At 45.8% G+C, this 19,715-nt stretch overlaps 1 protein-coding gene across 1 annotated transcript; it reads right to left on the bottom strand.

Moving 5' to 3' along the window:
* Positions 1-1,280: 1,280 nt before the first annotated feature.
* BPNT2 (3'(2'), 5'-bisphosphate nucleotidase 2) lies at positions 1,281-13,236 on the bottom strand. The gene is made up of 5 exons (XM_026722579.2): positions 12,797-13,236; positions 10,085-10,244; positions 7,951-8,046; positions 4,433-4,594; positions 1,281-2,197 (listed from the first exon to the last, which is right to left on the bottom strand). The coding sequence occupies exons 1-5, from the start codon at positions 13,160-13,162 to the stop codon at positions 1,926-1,928; spliced, it is 1,056 nt and encodes a 351-aa protein (XP_026578364.1). The 5' UTR covers positions 13,163-13,236; the 3' UTR covers positions 1,281-1,925.
* Positions 13,237-19,715: the final 6,479 nt, after the last annotated feature.

Genomic DNA, 19,715 nt, shown 5'->3' with positions numbered 1-19,715 from the left:
TGCCTCATTTTATGACCTGTCAGGCCATAGTTCTTTGTGTGTGTGTGTGTGCGTGTGTGTGTGTGCGCGCGTGCGTGTAAAAGTGAAATGCCCTCACGCATCATCCCAAAATCTCCTGAACAATAAAGCCTACAAACTTGCACGTATATTATTTTTGGCTTCTAGGTACTAAGAAAAGGTTTTTCAAAATGACCATCAGAGCATTAGGCTTGCCATTATTATTGTTGTTGTTGTTTTGTTATTGTTGCTGTTATTGTTATTAACATGCTCTGATGTGCTAAGGAGTTCAACTCCCCCTCCCCACCTGAAATCTCTTCCAAATGCAAAACACAAGCGGAAGTTTCATAGTACAGAACAGTTGAGCTAAGCCACGCCCAGGCTCCTTGCTGTTTCTTACTAACACAGCAAATAGTGTTTCAGTTTCCAAACAGCCCTCAACTCTCTCATACACTGACAGACGATAGTCAGATAAATACCAATGGATGCTGGTAGGCAGAGGCACGGGCATTGAGCTAGTGTGTATACACACACACACACACACACACACACGGTTTCCCCAAAAATAAAACCTATTCTGAAAGTCTTAACTTGACTTTTACACGCACACCCAATATAAGCCCCATCCCACCAAAATAAGCCCTAATTAAGATCCTGCCCACTCCAGAATGGATGGGTAAAAATTAAGCTAGGATGGGAATGAGACGGGAGGTGGAGCTGCCCTACTCCTTACCTTTGGACAGGTGTAGCCAGGCCTCGCACACCCCTACACCTGCCTGGCCAGCCCATTTCTTCTGCAGCCAGTAAGGCTGGCAAAGCTTTCCTGAAGGCCTCTGGGGCGGATACCAAAGCTCCGGATCGATCCTATCCGCTCCAGAAGCCTTCAGGAAAGCCTTGCCAGCTGCAGGTGAATGAATTCTGGAAGGAGGCCAGGGGCGACACGCACAAGTGAGGTTAGTCAATGGATAACATCCCCTGAAAATAAGACCTGTTGCCTTTTTGGGTGGAAAAAGAAAATATAGACAGGGTCTTCTTTTTGGGAAAACACTCTGTGTGTGTGTGTGTGTGTGTGTGTGTGTGTGTGTGTAATGTAGCATGTGTGTGCACACGCATATATGTATGATCATTTGGTTATATATAATTTGAAATTATATATAAAAATATGAAATGATTGATTACGCACACGCGCACACACACACGCACACAGAGCATCCTTTGCTTAAAGAGCTGAATGAACGATCAAAGGCGTGAGATACATCAGACGCTCATGAAAAAAAAAAGCATTTCTGGGCCTCACAAGGGTTTATCGCGGCAATAATATTCAGTAGTCGGAACAGCACAGGGGCAACACCCACGTTCTTCGGAACACGCGGGGGAAAGAAAGCATTGTTCTCATCATAAAAATAATTAAAATCCAGAGAGTGGGGGAGGGAGAGAGGGGGAGAGAGAGAGAGAGAAACCTTCCTCCGCACACCGCTGGTTTGCATTTTCAAGTAAACATAAAAATCAGGTTTCTTCCGATCATCGTTTTAGTTAGGACCATCCATTGGGAGGAAATCGAATCATATCCCCCCTTCCTCCCTCCCCCCCACCCCCAAAAAGAGAATATCGATCGGTCGGATGTGGGTCTTTCCCGACGTGACGAAGAAATTCACAGATTTCATTTCCGACAAAAGGAGCCGCTCCCGATTTTTCGAGAACCATCTCAAAATTGAAAAGGAAAGAAGCTTGACTCCGAAGCCCATCCCTCCCGCGCTCCAATTGTCTTCTCCAAACGCTGCCGTGGCGAGATTCCGGTCCTCAAACAAGCCCTCTCCCTTTCCATCCTCCTCTTTTCCACCGGATTCTTTTGAAGTAGCTTGCACGGGGCCTTTTTTTTTTTTTCATTCTCCCCATTTTAAACAACTCGCACGGGCTTCCCCAGTGTTTCAATTTCGGGAGGTTTTGGCGAGGACGGGGAGTTTTTCAACCAGGGCTTGGTGGTTCATTCTGATGCTGGCGATCAGGCCGTCTTCGTTACCGTCAGAGCCCGTGTAAGTGATGTCCTCCCCGGCTAAGGTGGTCATGCGTCCGCCCAGGGCCTTCAGCATGGCGTTGCCGGCGCAAATGTCCCATTTCTTGATGAAGGTGACATGGATGTAGACGTCCGCTTTCTCCTGGTTCACGTCGGGCACGTTGAGGAGAGATAAGACTTTATACCCTGGGCGGAAAAGAAAGAAAAATTGTAAAAAGAGAGAGATTAAAAAATTGGAAGGAAAGTCCTATTTTGGAGTGTTAGCAATAGACAGCTAGTTCTCCCATTAGAAAAGTTCACTTAATGACAGCTCAAGGGGACTGTGTTGCTGAAAAAAGGGACTTATGACCATTTCTCACATTTATGACCATTTCTCACACTTATGACCATCACGGCATCCCTAGGGTCACACAACTTACACTCTGACCCCTTGGCAACTGACTCATATTTACAATGGTGGCAGCATTCTGGGGGGGAGGGGGGGTCACACAACCCCATTTAGTGATCTTCGGCCAGACAAAGTCAATGGGGAAAAGCCAGATTTGCTTAATGTCCATGCAGCTAACTTAACAACTGCAAGCGATTCACTGAAAAACATTTGCCATAAAGGTCATGAGACGGAGCAAAAGTCACTTCAGACATGTCTGGCTTAGCAACCTAAATTTTGGGGTCCATTGGGGGCCCATTACAACCACAATGGAGTTTCAAATGTCTGTTCTTAAGCAAGACATTTGTTAAGGGAGTTTCGTCCCGTTTTACGACCTTTCTAGCCACGGTTGTTAAGTGACTCACCCAGTTAAGTCGGCGCTGGTTAATGCTCGACTTACGGCCACCATTTGAGCCCTAAATTTAGATTGCTAAGTGAGACATTTCTTAAGGGAATTCTGCCCCAGTTTAGATCCTTTCTGGGCAGAGTTGTTAAAGGAATGTCCCTGCAGTCGTTCAGTGAGTAACCCGGTTGTTAAGCGAACCTGGGCTTCCCCCTTGACTTTGTTTATCCATCTGAATCTTAGTCAGGTGACCTCAGGGATGCTGCGATGATCGTTAAGGGTGAAAAAGGGTCCCAAGTCACTATTTTTCCCCAGGGCCATCGTAACATTTGAGTGTCACTAAACCAAACGGTTGTAAGCTCAGGACTTCCTGTAACCTGGGGTATCCAGGCACTCCTGAGTGGCGAGCTGAAGGTGTGACGGACTTAATTCATCTCTCTCAGGAGCTACCTTGTTCACCAAAAACAAGACCCAAATGGAAAATAAGCCCTAGCACTTTTCAGGATGGTCATGATATAAGCCCTACCCTGATATAAACCCTGATATAAAAGGATGGTCATGATATAAACCCTAACCCTACCCTGAAAATAAGCCCCAATTAAGATTGTCAGCCAGACAGGTGCATTTAGTACCATATTTCCCCAAAATGCATCTTTTGTAGCAAAAAAAATATAAGACCCAGTCTTATTTTCAGGGAAATACGAGGTATTTCAGACAGTCCTCATTTTACAACCTCAAGTAAGCCCAAAATTTCCGCTGCTAAGGAGACCTTGGCTGAGTGAGTTTTGCTCCCCTTGACAGCCTTTTGGGCGCCAGCTGGTAAGTGAATCAGATAACAGATAATCAGAGTTGGAAGGTCATCTAGTCCAACCCCCTGCCCAAGCAGGAGACCTTACACCATTTCTAACAGATGGAGTCCAATCTCTTCTTGGAAGCCTCCAGTGATGAAGCTCCCACAACTTCTGAGGGCAACTTCTGTTCCCTGGGTTGATTGTTCTCACTGTCAGAAAGTTTCTCCTTATTTCCAGGTTGAATCTCTCCTTGACTGGCCTTTGGGTGCTTTGGAAAATATCTTGACACCCCCTTCTTCCTCCTCCCTGTGGCAACCCCTCAAATATTGGAAGGCTGCTCTCCTGTCTCCCCTGGTCCTTCTCTTCCCTAGACTAGCCAGGCCCAGTTCCTGCAACCGTTCTTCAAATGTTTTAGTCTCCAGTTCCCTCATCATCCTGGTTGCTCTTCTCTGCACTTTTTGTAGAGTCTCAATCACTGCCGTTGTTCCCTATGTCACACAGTTGTTAAATTAATCTGGTTTCCTTGCTTGTCGGAAGATCACAAGAGGGGATCACGTGAATCCTGGGATGCTGTGACCGTCATAAATATGAGTCAGTTGCCAAGCCTCCAAATTTGATCATGTGACCGTGGAGGGAGGCTTCAATGCTCGCCAGCCTGAACAACAGTCAAAAAGTCACTTTTTTCCCAGGCCCATCATTAACTTTCAACAGTCACTACCCAAACCGTTATTAAGTCAAAGAACTATCCGTATTCCTTACTAGGCCAAAATTTCAAGAGAGAGAGATTGGGAGTTTTCCTGAATGTCTCACAAATTTTCCACCTGTGCAAACATGACAACAACAACCCCGAATTCACTCACCGGCTCCGCCAGCTTTAATGATGGCGGTTTGGTTGCCAAAGCTCTGCCATGCCATCTGCTTGACTTGCCCTTCGTGGGATCGCGAGACGATGATGGTCGGCGTCCGTTCGTTGTAGGAAGAGCGGGGTTGAACGTTGGAGCCGCCATTGACCATTGCCCAAGCTGGAAAATGGCAAATCAGCAGTGGAGGGTGTTGGTTATCATGGCTTTCAAATGGGATATCTACATCCATAAATCTATTTATACCTATGTATATATTCTATATATCTATATATTATCTAAATATCTACATCCATATATCTATAAATCTATATCCATATCGCTACATTTATATTACATATCTATTCTATATCTCTCTATGTCTTATATCTACTCTATTATGTAAAGATCTATATATCTATATCAATCTATATATTATCTAAATATTTATATTTCTGTCTCTATCTATAAATCTATCTATATTATCTGAATATCCACCTACCTACTTATCTGCCTACCAGAAATCCATCCAGCTCAGAGAGCATCAAAGACCAAAAAGTCATCCTCCTCTTCCTCTTCCTCCTCCCCCTTCCTTCCCCCTTTCTCAAACCCCTCTCCCTTCTAACACTGATGGGTGTTACCTAGTTTGGTCATGAAACGTCTGCAAGAAAACAAGAGCATCAAGGACCCCCCAATCCACCCCCCCCAAACCCCTTCACTTCTAGCGCTGATGATGTTCTTGTCAGGGATGCCCTAACTAATTCACGAGCCTCGAGCCAAGTTTCAAAAGAAACCCAGTTATTTATTAGGAGCAACATGTCAGCCCTTTTCCCATGTGGAGTTGGCTCTGGCCTACATAATTTATTGCCCGCCTATGACCCTGTTTCCCTCCTCCTCCCAGGGTGTGTCATAAATCACATTCTCCAACCGAAGCACTTCCCCTGGGCCGTAGAAAACATGCCCCTCCAGCTGGCTCTGGTGACCCAGGATACAATCTGGAGAAAGGGATGCGTGGAATGGGCTTCTGGTCATAGCAACCTAATTGCTCCATTAGTTCTCACCACCCACCCACCCCGCCTTCTTATGGCAACTTGAGAGCAAGCCAAGAATGCTTTACAAGTTGATAGTTCCCTAGTTGGGTCATGAATCATCTGCAAGAAAACTCTGAGGGCCCCAAAGACCCTGCAGTCTTCCTTATTCTTCTCCCCTCTCTTTTTCTCAACTTCCACCTTTTCTTCCTCCTCCTCTTTCTCCTCTATTCCCTTCTAGCACTGATGCTGTTCCCTAGTGGAAACATCTGCAAGAAAGCTACGCCGCTCAGGAACCACCGAGGAAACCCCCACCCCAGTCTTCCTCCTCCTCCTCCATTCTGCAAACCCCATTCCCTTCTCTCGCTGAGGATGTTACCCCTTTGGGTCCTGAAACGTCTGCAAAGAGAGCAAGCAGCAAGGACCACACAGTTCAACCCTGAGCTACAAATCTTCTCTTTGATTGTTTGTTCAACTAACAGCCTGCACAATATCCAAGCGTGTTTAATAAAGCAGGTTCTGGATTATACCCCACTGGGGTGTTTTTTTAACACTTTTGAAACTGGGAATTGAGCTCCGTGTGTCTTGCCAAGATGGAGGAAGCCTGCTTTCGTGCCCCCTTATCCGACATAACTCTTGGGAAAAACCCCACTGTGTTGAAAGAACCAACCTGCTTTCTGTCCCCAAAGGTCCTTTTCTGAGAAGGCCGCTAGACGGTCTTATATTTTTGTCTTCAAGGACATTTCGCTTCTCATCCAAGATGTCAAAGTAGTAAAACATTTCTATGCCTGTTTTCGAGTTGCCATAAGCGGGGGTGGGGGAGGAGGGGGTGGGGGATTTGAAGGAGCAATACGGCAATTTAAAACCAGAAGTACATTCCACGCTTATCTTACAAAGATTATAGCCTAAGCTACCAGATCTTCTGCCCACGAAAATCCTTCATTGGCGAACGTGATTGATGACACCCAGCCATTCATTGGAGAATCTGATTTATGACACACCCGGGGGGAGAGAGGGGGAAACAGGGTCACAGGTGACTTCATTTAGGTGACTGCCGGCATGCTGCTCCTAATAAATCTTTTGAATTCTTTTGAAGCTTGGCTCGAGGTTCATGAATTAATTAGGGTAACTGCGGGAACTCTGACACTAGAAGTGTCTTCAGTTCTGACCAGATGAGACAGTGAAATGTCCTCAAAGGAAAAAAAAAAAGCACCTTTGGGACAACTGTGACTTGGGTGACAGAAAATCTGTACAGACTTTTTAGCTGTCCAAATTGGGATGAAGACCCTTGGAATGGTGAGAGAGGAAGAATGGAGAAAAAGAAATTGGAGACTACAGGAACCATTCGTACTACTGTGTTTCGCCGAAAATAAGACCTTTCTAGCATTGAAGATGTTCCCTAGCTGGGTCATGAAATGTCTGCAAAACCACCACCAAGCTCAGAGAGCACCGAGGACCCCACAGTCATTCTCCTCCTCCCCCTCCCCTTCTGACTTGGGAGTCTGCTTCAGCCCCCTGGGGAAGGGCTTTGGGCAAAGGCTGGAGAGAAGCGCCACTGGTGGCAAAGAGTTGGACCGCCTTGTTCCAGTGGGACGGCAACATGGCCTGGAACCAGCTGACCATCTCATCCCACTGAAGAACCTCCAGGCACCAATAGCTAGCCTTGCACTCCTGCATGTCTGCTTGGAAAGCCAAGGCTTGTAGTCCTCAGTGAGGTGCTTCCGCTAAGCCTCCTTCTCAGTCAGATCCAATTTGAACTGAGCCAGCAGTTTGGCCAACTCTTTCTCATGAGGGCTGCTTAGCTCCTACAGCTGCTTCGTGTTGGGGCCCTAAGGAGCCCAGACTGGCAGGGGAGGAGAGACTGGGAGGGGCCAGTAGAGGACAGTGAGGCACCCTTAACATGAGTGACATCGAGTTAGTCACACCCACCCAGCCGGTCATTAGGCAGATCATATTACTGTTTCCCCGAAAATACCACCTACCCTGAAAGTAAGTCCTAGCTTGATTTTTACATGTGCGCCTAATATAAGCCCTACCCCCAAAATAAGCCCTAATTAAGATCCAATTCGCTCCGGAGTAGACAGGTAAAAATTAAGCGAGGGTGGGGATGATTGTAGCTGTCCTACTATTTGCCTTTGGACACTTGTAGCCTGGCCGGCCCATTTCTTCTGCAGCCAGCAAGGCCAGCAAGGCTTTCCTGAAGGCCTGAGGAGCTGATCACAAAGCTCTGGATCGATCCTATAGGCTGCAGAGGCCTTCAGGAAAGCCTGGCTGGCCACAGCAGGAGGAGTTCCTAAAGGCCCCCGACAGAGAAAAGGAGGCCGGGGGGCAGGAGGGCAATGTGCACAAGTGAGGTTAGTCAGTGGATGACATCCCCCGCAAATAAAACCTGGTGCCACTTTTGGGTCAAAAGATTTAAAATGATGAATTTAGTAGTCCCTAAGGTCCGAAAGGTTGGTGACTCCTGACCTGGATGATGGAAAATCTCTTACAGACTTTTAAGCCAATTACCGGTATATCCAGAAAATGGCTTATGAATGACGCCGACGACTGGTTTCCCATCCACTGCCGCGCACACCATCGTGGTGACGTACTGGGAAAGATTCTCTGGAGGGGAAGCAGAGAAAAAACCCTTGCGTCACATGTCGGTGCAAAAACAAAGCGAGCATAAAAACAAACACACAAACAAACAGAAAATTACAGCAAGTCCTCGGCTTACCACGGTTCCAACTTAGTGACTGTTCGAAGTTTGCCACAGCCCTGATTAAAAAGCGACCCAGGACCGGTTGTTCGACCATATGACGTCCCTGTGGTTGCACGAGCAAAATTCAGAGGCTCTTTAGGACGGTTGCAATATCGTGTGTGTGTGTGTGTGTGTGTGTGGTATGATCCCCTTTTGCGACCTTCTGACAAGGCAAATTCACTGAACAACCACGTGACTAACCGAACATCTACAGGAAAGTCCCCCCATGGATTGTTTATAATAGAATAGAGTTTATAATAGCATAGAGAAAAAAATCTCCTTAATAGAAAAATCAAAAAGAAGTTTTGTTGATGGGAGTTCAAATACAACAGAAGAAAGAGATAAAAGGTGCTCAGAAAGGGAAGATTAGTAGGTACAAAAAGAGAGAGAGAGAGAGAAATACAAGACTCCAAGAGAGAGATAAAAGGTTGATTTTTTAAAAATCAATAAATGATGGAATTTCAAAAAGATCAAAAGATGGATGAGAAAATATTTCAATAAAATGGGAATATATAGACAGGGGAACCGTTGTATGTACATTAATAGAAAATATAATTTAATAACATAATCTAAATAAGTGAAGACTGTATATGGGAATCAGGATTAGGTAATTAAACTGTATTATTAATATTTAATAACGTGTTATATGTTATGGATTTAAAATAATCAAGGACTAGAATTGTGTGGGATTTTGAGATACTCCCTCGGGATTGACTAAACATTAATATTTAGCGTTATTATTAACCCTACACATTTGGAATATTGAAACGATGGTTGAACTATGAATAATTCTTAGAAAATATTAATAATAGTATTTAGGGATTATAAATACAAGACACAAAGAAATGTTCTTTATGTTTAAATGAATTAATGGGAAAATGAGAATTTGATTATGAAAAGAGATCAGTTCTGTTGAAGTTGTGGAAATTGGAAGATTAGAACTACATATACCTGTCTCTATTCTAGTTATTGTTGCCTAAAAAAGAATTGACCCAGTTAATGCAACGTTCATAAAACATGCATGTTTATAATAATAAAAAACCTTACTAGATTGTTATTTTACTATACTATAGAGGAATTGACAGACTGGATTTTATCGTAAATTTGCTCTGAAATTAGTTACTCTAGAATTTTTAATTGGAGATTCACCAAATGTTTTTATTTCTTCTGGTCTCTGGTCTAAGACAGCAATAAACTGAAATGTACGTATGTGTATGTGTATATATTCACTTAATGACCATGTGACTCACTTCACAACTGCAGGGATTCCCTTAAAAAATAACCTATCGGGCCAGGGAGATAATCAAACAGGGCAAAATTCACTTGGTCGTTATGTGGCTTGGCAACAGAGGGTTTTGGAATTTGAACCTTGTCTTTTTTCTTTGCTATGATTGATAATCTTTAATGTTTTGATAGTGTTTTTCATTATTATTGATAATGTTTAATGGATGGATGGATATAGATATATAGGTAAAGATAGACATGATAAATAGATAAGTAAATAATATTTAGAATATAAGTGATAGACATTATAGAGACGTAAATAATATTTAGATGATAAAAGACAGATGATAAATATTTAGAAGATAAATATAATATAGACATGATAAATAGATAAGTAAATAATATTGAGAATATAGAGAGATAGATTAGAGAGATAATACAGACATCATAGATAAGTAAATAATATTTAGATGATAAATGATAGACGTCAAAGATAAGCAAATATTTAGAAGATAAGTGATACAGAAATTATAGAGAAGTAAATAGTATTTAGATAAGTAAATATTTAATGATAAATGATAGACAGACATGATAGATAATATTTAGAAGATAGATATAGATAGATAAAAGAGAAAGAGACATGATAGAAATATTATTCTCAGAGTTGGTCATTGTTACCTGTGTATTCCTGAGTTGCATCCAAAGGATCGATCCACATGGTGATGCTCTCGGCTGGAACCAATTTCGGCTGGACCTGCCGCGCAATATCGTCAGGAATGATGCGGTCCCAGGCGATGATCTCTGGGTTGTTTTCATCCACGTGTTCTTCGCTGTTGATCTAAAGGGAAAGAAAGGGAAAGGGACGCATTGGCCATCGTGAAATCCATGCAGGCATGTTGAAAACAGTTAGGTACCTCATGGTTGAATTGGGATGCTCTCTTAAGCCTCCGAGTGGGCTTGTGGACCTTTTATTACTGAGGAACGTTGTCAATGGTAGAAGGGAGTGGGGTTTGCGGAGAGGAGGAAGAGAAGAGGGAGGAGGAAGATTCATTGCTCTCTGAACTTGATGGTTTTCTTGCAGACGTTTCATGACCCAACTAGAGAACAGCATCAGTGCTAGAAGGGAGGAGGAGGAGAGAGAGGAAGAACAAGGAAGATTGTAGGGTCCTTGGTGCTCTGAGCTTGGCTGTTTCCTTGCGGATGTTCATGACCCAACTAGGTAACATATTCAGTGCTAGAAGAGAGTGGGGTTTGTGGAGAGGAAGAGTAGGAGGAGAATGCGACAATGACTGTGGGGCCCTTGATGCTCTCTGAGCTTGATAGTTTCCTTGCAGACATTTTATGACCCAACTACATAGTGTCATCAGCTAAAAAAGAAAGAGGGGGTTTGCTGTTTATATAGTCCCTTCCAGCACTGACGATATTCCCCAGGTGAGCCAAACAAAACATCCAAGTACACAGAGCACCATGGACCCCACAGTCCTCCTCTTCCTTCCCTCCTCACTCTTCTGATGATATTCCCTAGTTGGGTCATGAGATGTCTGCAAGAAAGACACCCAGCTCAGGGAGCACCAAAGACCCTACAGTCAGTCAGTCAATCAGTCAGCCGTCCTTTCCTTCCTCCCTTCCTCCCTCCCTCCCCGATGATGTTCCCTAGTTGGGTCATGAGATGTCTGCAAGAAAACCTCCCAGCTAATAGAGGACACCCCACCCCATTCCCTCCTCTTCTTCCTCTCCATTCTAGCACTGATCATATTCCTTAGTTTGGTCACGAAACATCTTCAAAAAAACCAGCCAAGCTCAGAGATCAGCGAGGACTCCACTATCCATAATGCATTTCCTTCTTAACGACAACCCAGAATATAATGTCACAAATATTACCCAACAGCTTCAACATGAAACCAATAAGGCTTCCCACCGAAATGCTATTTTTGCTCCCTTTTACAGCTGGTGTCAAATTCTGTACAGGTAGTCCTCAACTTACAACCGTTCATTTAGTGACCATTCCAAGTTGCGACACTGAAAACTGTGACTTATGAGCATGATTTGCACTCACGACAGTTGCAGCATCCCATCCTTTCCGTTTGGAGGCTTGGCAGCTGACTCATACTTATGACAGCCGCAGCGTCCCAGGATCATGTCAGTTCCCATTTTCTGACCTGGGTTGAAACCCAGATTCATTTAAAACTGGCCAACTTTTACTGATGACAGGTAGTCCTTGACTTAGATAGTTCATTTAGTGGCCATTCCAAAATTACAGCAGCCGTGTGTTTCAGAGTTATGACATTTGCAGCCTGCCCCTAATTGCGTCCTCGAAATTCCGATGCTTGGCCACCACTTTATACTTGTGACCATGGGTGCGTCCGACAAGCAACGGCAAGGGAGAAGCCAGATTGATTTGAACAATTGCGGTGATTCACTTAACAATGGTGGCAAGAAAGGGGATGGAGCTCATTTAACCGATGCCTCGCGCTTTATCGGGGGCTCCATTACAGTCGTAAGTCAAGGACTGCCTGTAGAACGATTCGCTCAACCAACGTAGCAAGAAAACCCATCAACTGATTGGAAGTCGGGAATGGTGCAGTGGCCTAGAGGTGGAGTCCTTGCCTCACAATCCAAAGGCTGTGAGTTCGATCCTAAGTAGAGGCAGATATTTCTCTCTCTCTCAGCACAATGGGAATATATCTGCTGAACAAAACTCCGCCCTGGCCACAGGAAGGGCATCTGGCCATTCAAAAACACTCTGCTAGCACCATTCAGTTGCCCAGACTCCGGGGTGCAGGGTGCAAGGCATTATGCGGTCATTAAAATATGAAGATGACGGTCATAAGTTGAGGACTAGCTATGTTTTCACAATGCTCCCTTTTAGGAAACTTGCCGGATCGGCCTGGTGTTGCTTCACTTTGGGATTGAGTTAAAGACACCTGACATTAGCGCAATATGTGACAACAGGCAGGTTACAACAGTGTGCAACTTCTGCTTTTCCCTGGCCCCATCCCAGGTTGTAGTCGTACTGCACAAACCGGGACACCGTTGTGTAAGCTTTTCCACACGAAGTGAGACCCGCACCTTCAATGATGATTGAAATCCATCCGTTTCTAATCGGGCAACCAGCTGGCTGGGAATCATGGGAGCTGAACCCCACTTGGCTTTTCCTCACGTGCATGGCTGGCCGGGAATCATGGGAGTTTGAACCCCACCCCACTTAAAGCATGGCTGGAGAATCCTGGATGGGGATTCTGGGCCTTGTAGTCCATCCAGCTTCCCCTCTGCGTTGCTTGAGTCTCCCTCCCCCCCGCCCCTTTGCCCAACCCGGCGCCTACGGGCGCTCTCATCTCCCAGACACCCCAAGGCGGCGGCGGAGGATGGGCTTTGGCGTCCTCCCCTCACCTGGACGTCGGGGAAGGCGGCCTTGAGGAGGAAATACATCTTGCGGTTGGAGAGCAGGTCGCCGCTGGTCATCTTCTCCTCGGCCCCTTCGCGGGTCTTTCCTTTCACCAGGGGGTGCAGCGCGTTGTCCTCGCGGACTCGACGCACCTCGGCCCCGCCGCGGACCGCCGCCGCCACTGAAGCGGCCAGCAACTCCCGCAAGTCCACCAAGCCGTCGCTGCCGGCCAGCGCATGAGGCCCGCCCAAGAGAAAGGAGGCGAAGCGGCCGGCTAGGAAGCCCGAGTAGAGGTGGTAGAGCACAGCCAGGCCGAGCAGGCAAAAGACGGCCACCCCGAGCGGGGAAAGCCGAATCCCCATCGGCGCCATGGCCGCCTTTTTTCCCTATTTTACCTCAGAGCGGAGCCATGACGCCTCAGGGGCGGCGCGCGGCCTGCATTTCCGGCGCCGGACGTCATTTCCGGTCCCTTTCCTGCCGCCGTTTCCCCTCAGCGCGAGGGGAACAGGGTGCCTCAGGGGTAGGCGCGGAGCCTGCATTTCCGGGGCCGCGATGTCACTTTCGGTCCTCTTCCCTCCGCCGCTGAGGTTTTTCCCAGGGCTTCTCAGGGGCAGGCGCGGGGCCTACACTTCCGGCTTACGCAGGCACCCCACACGCAACTTCCGGTCGTTTTCTCAACGCCGCTGAGGTGTCCCAGTGATGCAAGGGTGTCGGACCCTGCGTTTTTCCCCAGTGCTGGGTGAGACCGGGGTGGGGCCAGAGCGCGGCCTGCGTTTCCGGTGCATGCGCAACTTCCGCTCCACTTCGCGCAGCCTCAGATGGGCCGTCCGCTAGTGACGTCACGCGGGAGCGCCTTTTTCTCTCCCCTCCCCTTTCCTCCTTCCACGAATGCGCACGGGTTCGAAGAATCATAGAGTGAGCAGGGAGAGAGCGGCGGCTTTACAGAGGGAAGCGGCGGCGGTGGTGGTAGGAGGATTGGTTAGCTTCCGGCAGAAGGAGAAGTGGAATATTCCCCAACTGGGCGCTTTACTTTTATTTATTTTCGTTTTTCAAAATTGGCTGATGCAAAAAATTGGCATAGCAAAAAATTGTATACATACATACATGCATACATACACACACACATACACACAGATATATATATACACATATAGGCACATATACACACACATGCATATAAACATATACACGCCCATACACATATGCATGCACACCCATATATACACACATATAGACAGACACACACAGATACATAACTACACAGACACACACACACACAGACCTCCAAAACTTTTAACCTTAGACTGTCTACTATGGACCTCACCCCCTTTCCTAAGAGGTCTGTGGTGGGCGTGCATAAGCGCACCAACGTGCCTACCGTCCCTGTCCTATTGTTTCTTTTATTTTTCTTAGATGTCCCCATTTCATGTATTCATAACTATGTATATACGTATACCTATTATCTTGTAAGCAATTGACAAATTAAATAAATAAATAATAACAAAAGATATATAAAGACAGATATATGGATACATATGCAACACTCTCTTAAGACACACACACAGATATATATGCATCCACATATGCACACACATGCACACACAGACACATATATACACATGCACACACCCACATATGCACACATAGACAGACACACACATACACAGATACATACAAACACATATGCGCGTACACACACACACACACATACACTGTGAAAACCCATTCCTGGAAGCTAAAGCGATTCCAGCTTCCCAGCCAGAATGGCCTGGAGTAACCCAAGTTGGAAGACCGAGCCAGGCTGAATGGACAGGACTAAGGATCGAGTCAGGAAACGCAAAAGTCCCCCAGAATTTCCATTCCCCTCCTTTGCCCCCTTCACCCTGACCACCACCAAGGAAACCAAACGGACGATTAGAATTACCAAATTGAATCACCCCACCTTCTAGACGTCTCAATCTCAAAGGTCCAAAAGGATATAAAAATCACTCTGCTCCCCCTGCCAGGTGGTCCCGTTGTCCCAGAACTGACTCTCAGACTGACACTTCGCTTCTCATTCCTAAATACTAAAGGGAAAACTCCTTTCTTGCAGCTTCCCTCCATGTTCATTGGCTCCAGAGTCTTTCTCTCAGCTTGCAACTGGACCATATTTTACTTCCAACATATACACATTACAAATATACATATATGCACAGATATATAATATGCCATATTTATATAGCCCATGTGTGTATACCTATATGTATATGCATAAATGTCTGTCTATATCAAATATAATCTCTCTACTGTATCTACCTACCGTATCTATCTATCTAATCTATATCTATCTGCTGTATCCATCTATCCATCCATCTATATATATCATCTATCTATCTATCTATCTATCTATCTATCTATCTATCTATCTATCTATCTAATCTATATCTATCTACCATATCTATCCATCCATCCATCCATCTATATCATCTATACCATATCCATCCATCCATCCATCTCATCTATATCTATATATCATCTATCTATCTATCTATCTATCTATCTATCTATCTATCTATCTATCTAATCTATATCTATCTACCGTATCCACCCATCCATCCATCTATCCATCAATCAATATCTGTCTATATCAGTGGTCATCAATCAGTGGGCTGGGAACCACTGGTAGTCCACGAAAAAATGTTGGTGGTTCACAGAGAAATGTCCCCCCCAAAACACTCCCCCTCAAGCAATTAATCCAGGCTGCGCAGGAACACAAGGCTGCGCTGCCCACACGGCCCGCCCACCCGCTGGCCCCCACCCTTCGGCCGAGAGGAAACCTTACCTTGAGTAGAGCCACGTGAGCTGGAACTGGAAGGTAAGACCAACGGGAGAGGGAAATCCGCCCCGGGGTGGTTTGCTGACGTTGGTGGGAAAGTCGGTCCCCTATTCCAGAGCTGCAGGAGTCCCAAGAGTGGTCATCCCGGAGCAGCAGCTCCTCCAGTCCATGGCAGGCCGGTTCACTTAGTTGGAGGAGCAGCTGCTCCGGGACGATCCAGAGGGCCCGTCCTGTGACTCCTGCAGCTCTGGAACGTGGGGCCGACTTTCCCACCCGCGTCAGCAAGCCACCGTCAGCCAAAATTCATAGTAATGGTCCGGGGGATTTGAAATTATGAGTTTGGTGGTCCCCAAGATCCAAAAAGGTTGACAATCCCTGGTCTATATCATCTATCTATATTTATCTAGCGTATCTATCTTTATCTATCTATCTATCTAAATCATCTATATCTACTGTATCTATCTACTGTATCTACTTATCTACCTACCTACCGATCTATCTATCTGTGTGTTTATATATGAAGCATCAACATCAGGAGAAGTGATAGTAGCCCTATACACAGGTCAGTCCTCGACTTACAACATTTCATTTACACCATTCGAACTTACAACTGCACTGAAAGAAGTGACCTATATGACCATTTTTTATACTTAACGGCCGTTGCAGCTTTCCTCTGATCACGTGATTTTTACATTCAGGATGCTTGACCACTGATTCATAGTTACAACAGGGTTGCAAAAATGTCCCCAGGTCAGGTGATCCCCTTTTGCAAGGTCAGTGGAGAAGCTGGATTCACTTACCAACCATCTGACTCACTGAAGAATTGCAATGGGTCACTCAACAACTGGGGCAGAAAAAGTTGTAAAAGTGGGGTGGGGAACTCACTTAACAAATTTCTCACTTAGCCACATAAATTTGGGACTCAATCACCACGTCGAGTACCTAGATACTCACATATATATGCATACATACATACCCTGTTTCTCCAACAATACAGCCTCCCCCAATAGGAAGTCCCAGCATGTTTTATAGGCATGAAATGAAATTAAAGCCCCTCCCCGCAAATTAAGGCCTATATTAAAACATGCGAAATGGTGGGGGCGCTTTCCGTTAGGAAGTACTTTTGTTGCACCCCCGGATATGGTGCTGCCTGCATTGACCCCGATACGAAGTGCCCCACTAACGCCGAGGTCAACATCCCAGCCATTGCTGCCCACCCACCCGAAGATGCAAGGGGGGGGGAATTAAGTCACCCCCGAAAAGACGGCCTAGCCATTTTGGGGGGGCTCAAAAAAAAATAAGACCCAGCCTTATTATATGAGAAACACGGTATATATTTTTGGACAAACACAGTACATATGTGTATGTGTGTGTGTGTGTGTGTATACTGTGTTTGTCCAAAAATAAGACCAGGTCTTATAGTAATTTTTGTTCCAAAACATGCATTAGGGCTTATTTTCTGCTTAGGTCTTATTTTGGGGGAAGTGTGGGTCTAAATGTGTCTGACAAATCTAACTGGGGTTTATAGAATACACAACGCAGAATAAATACAGAAGGCAGAACCCAGAAGGCAGAACCTAGAATAAATACACAGCAAAGAATGCACAGTAGAACTCAGAATCCCAATTGCAGAGTCCCAAATGCAAAATGCAGAATGGGGGATAATAAACAGCGTGGGAAAACACCATGTCAGATCAGATCTTATCTAGATCTTATCTAACTGGCTTTCATCAGTTAACAGCGACCGCCAGGTTAAGTCAGCCTGGATGTATGCCAACCTGGCATTCAGGAGAAGCTGCCAAGAGTTGAATTTGAGATGCCCGCGCATTGAGGCAACTTGAACCCGGAACGCCGAACAGGTACAAAGCACCGAAGCCGGTTCCTTTTAGATTCCCCTATCCCAGGGATGGGGTTTAAAAATTTAAAAAACCAGTTCTCTTCTCTGGGCATGGCCATGGTGGGTGTGGCCTAGTTGCGGCCTAGTCAGCCTCCTGCACCATGGCGGCGGGGTTCACTCTCCCTGGGCACTGGAGGCTTTCCTTGAGTTTCCGGGAGGGCAAAAATGGGCTCCAGAACTTCTGGGAAGTCCGTTTTTCGCCCTCCCCAAGTCTCCAGGCAGGCCCACCTGGCATCCAAAACGGGCCACTTGGGAACTTCTGGGAGGGGCAGGGCTGGCGGGGCCGGCCAGGGGAGGGATTTACGGGGTCGCCAAACCAGTAATTAAAAATGATAAAATTAGCTAACGGTTCACCTGATCTGGGGCAAACTGGTAGCAGCCCCCCCCCCCGTCTCTCCATCAAACCCAGTCTGGCTTAAACCGGTTTGCCAGGATGATGGGGGCCAGCCATTCAGGGCTCCCTCCAAACCTGTTGGACAAGTGGACATGTGATCGATGTTTGACTTTTTAAAAAAAATTTCTTTATTAAACGATTAAACAAACACAATGACACAAAATTCTTACAGTAAAAAAGTTGGACGTGGTACAGTTTCCCTAACGTCGATCATTGTCGTTACATTGCTAAATCCAAATCTAATATTACATAATTTTCATCTATACACTTTAAATATACATATAATCATTCCTTATTCTCATTGATCTTCCTCATCTCTAGCCAACCGTAAAATTTCTCCCATGTTTTATAATAATCCGAATCTTCCTTATTTTTAAGTTCTTGGGTTAATTTATCCATTTCTGCGCACACTGTAATTTTCTTCAATATTTCCAATTTATTTGGGATATCTTTATTTTTCCAATTCTGTGCATACACCAACCTTGCTGCAGTAATTAAATGAATCGTTAAATACAGGGTTTCTCTAAGATCGATGTTTGACTTACAGCTGTGCCCTCCTTCCCATGTCAACATCTGGTTGCTGACCGGCGTATTAAGAAGGTACGAGAAGTTTTGTAAGATTTCCATTCGCTTTAGCTAGAGTTACTAGGTGGGCCTTTGCTGGCTAGCTTTAATACTTCTGGTCCTGCCTTCAGGGGCTTTGGAGCATGTCAACTCATGAAAAATTCCTATGCCTGTTTCAGTAGTTGCCATAAAGAAAAAAAAGGGAGGGGGGAGAGGAAGGAAATATGGAAGAGCAGTGCAGCGGTTTGGAAATCGAAAGTACATTCCAACTCTTCTCTTTAAAAGACCGTAAGTAAACTACCAGAGCTTTTGCCCGCAAATATTTTTAATTGGAGAACTTGAATCATGACACACAGCCCGTATTTGGAGAATGTGATTGATGACACCCAGCCCAATTGGAGAATCTGGTTTATAAGACCCCCAGGGTCACAGGTGACTGTAAACTACCTATGCCAGAGTTGGCTTCACACTGGGCAGTGCCAGTATGTCGCCTCTAATAAATCCTTTGAAGTTTCTTGAAGTTTGGCTCCAGAATCATTATTTAATTACAGCGATTGCTGGAATCCTAACAGAGCATAGGATGACCCCCCCCTCTTTTGGGGGGCCGCCCCTCAAATACTGGAAGACTGCTATCATGTCACCCCTAATGCTTCTCTTCATGAAACGTAGACATCCCCAATTTCTGCAACTGGTCTTCGTATGTTTTTAGCTTCCAGCCCCTTTGTGGCTCTTCTCTGGACTTTTTCCAGAGTCTTAGTGTCTTGTTTTTAATAAGGTTGGTGACCGGGGGTGGGGCGGGGGGGCTTCAAAAATTTGAGCAACTGGTCCTCTGCCCAATTGCTGGGTGGCCATGGCGGGCGTGGCCTAGTCAACTTCCTGCACCACAGGGGGAGGGGGGGGCCTTTTCGCTCTCCCTGGGCGCAGGGGGCTTTCCTTGCGGCTCCTGGAGGGCGAAAACGGTTCCCTGAGCTCCGGAGGCCCCCTAGAGGTCAGAAACGGGCTTGTTTCCGGCCTCCCGGAGCCCCCGGGAGGCCTGTTTTTCACCCTCCCTGATCCTCTGCATGGGCTCTAGACTTATTTAGGATGCCAAACGGGCCACATGGAGACTCTTGGGAGGGGTGGGGTGCGTGAGGCCAGCCAGAGGTGGGATTTCCTGGTTCGCTGAACTGGCCATAAAACTAGCTACCGGTTAATTGTTTGCCCAAACTGGGGCGAACTGGTAGCAGCCCACCCCTGGTGGTGACCAAACCTGGA

Source organism: Pseudonaja textilis, chromosome Z, assembly GCF_049901715.1.
Source record: "Pseudonaja textilis isolate UNSWEBS1 chromosome Z, rPseTex1.2, whole genome shotgun sequence".
Classification (NCBI taxonomy): Eukaryota; Metazoa; Chordata; class Lepidosauria; order Squamata; family Elapidae; genus Pseudonaja; species Pseudonaja textilis.
Note: the sequence above shows the minus strand (reverse complement) of the source record. Positions and strands in the feature narration are given on the sequence as shown.

Coding starts and splice junctions, on each gene's coding strand:
- BPNT2 (XM_026722579.2), bottom strand. CDS start 13,162: ATGGCGCCGATGGGGATTCGGCTTTCCCCGCTCGGGGTGGCCGTCTTT. Junction 4,595..7,950: donor GCCATTTTCTGGATATACCG/GTAATTGGCTTA, acceptor GCCATTTTCCAG/CTTGGGCAATGGTCAATGGC. Junction 2,198..4,432: donor CATTAAAGCTGGCGGAGCCG/GTGAGTGAATTC, acceptor TTTTCCGCCCAG/GGTATAAAGTCTTATCTCTC.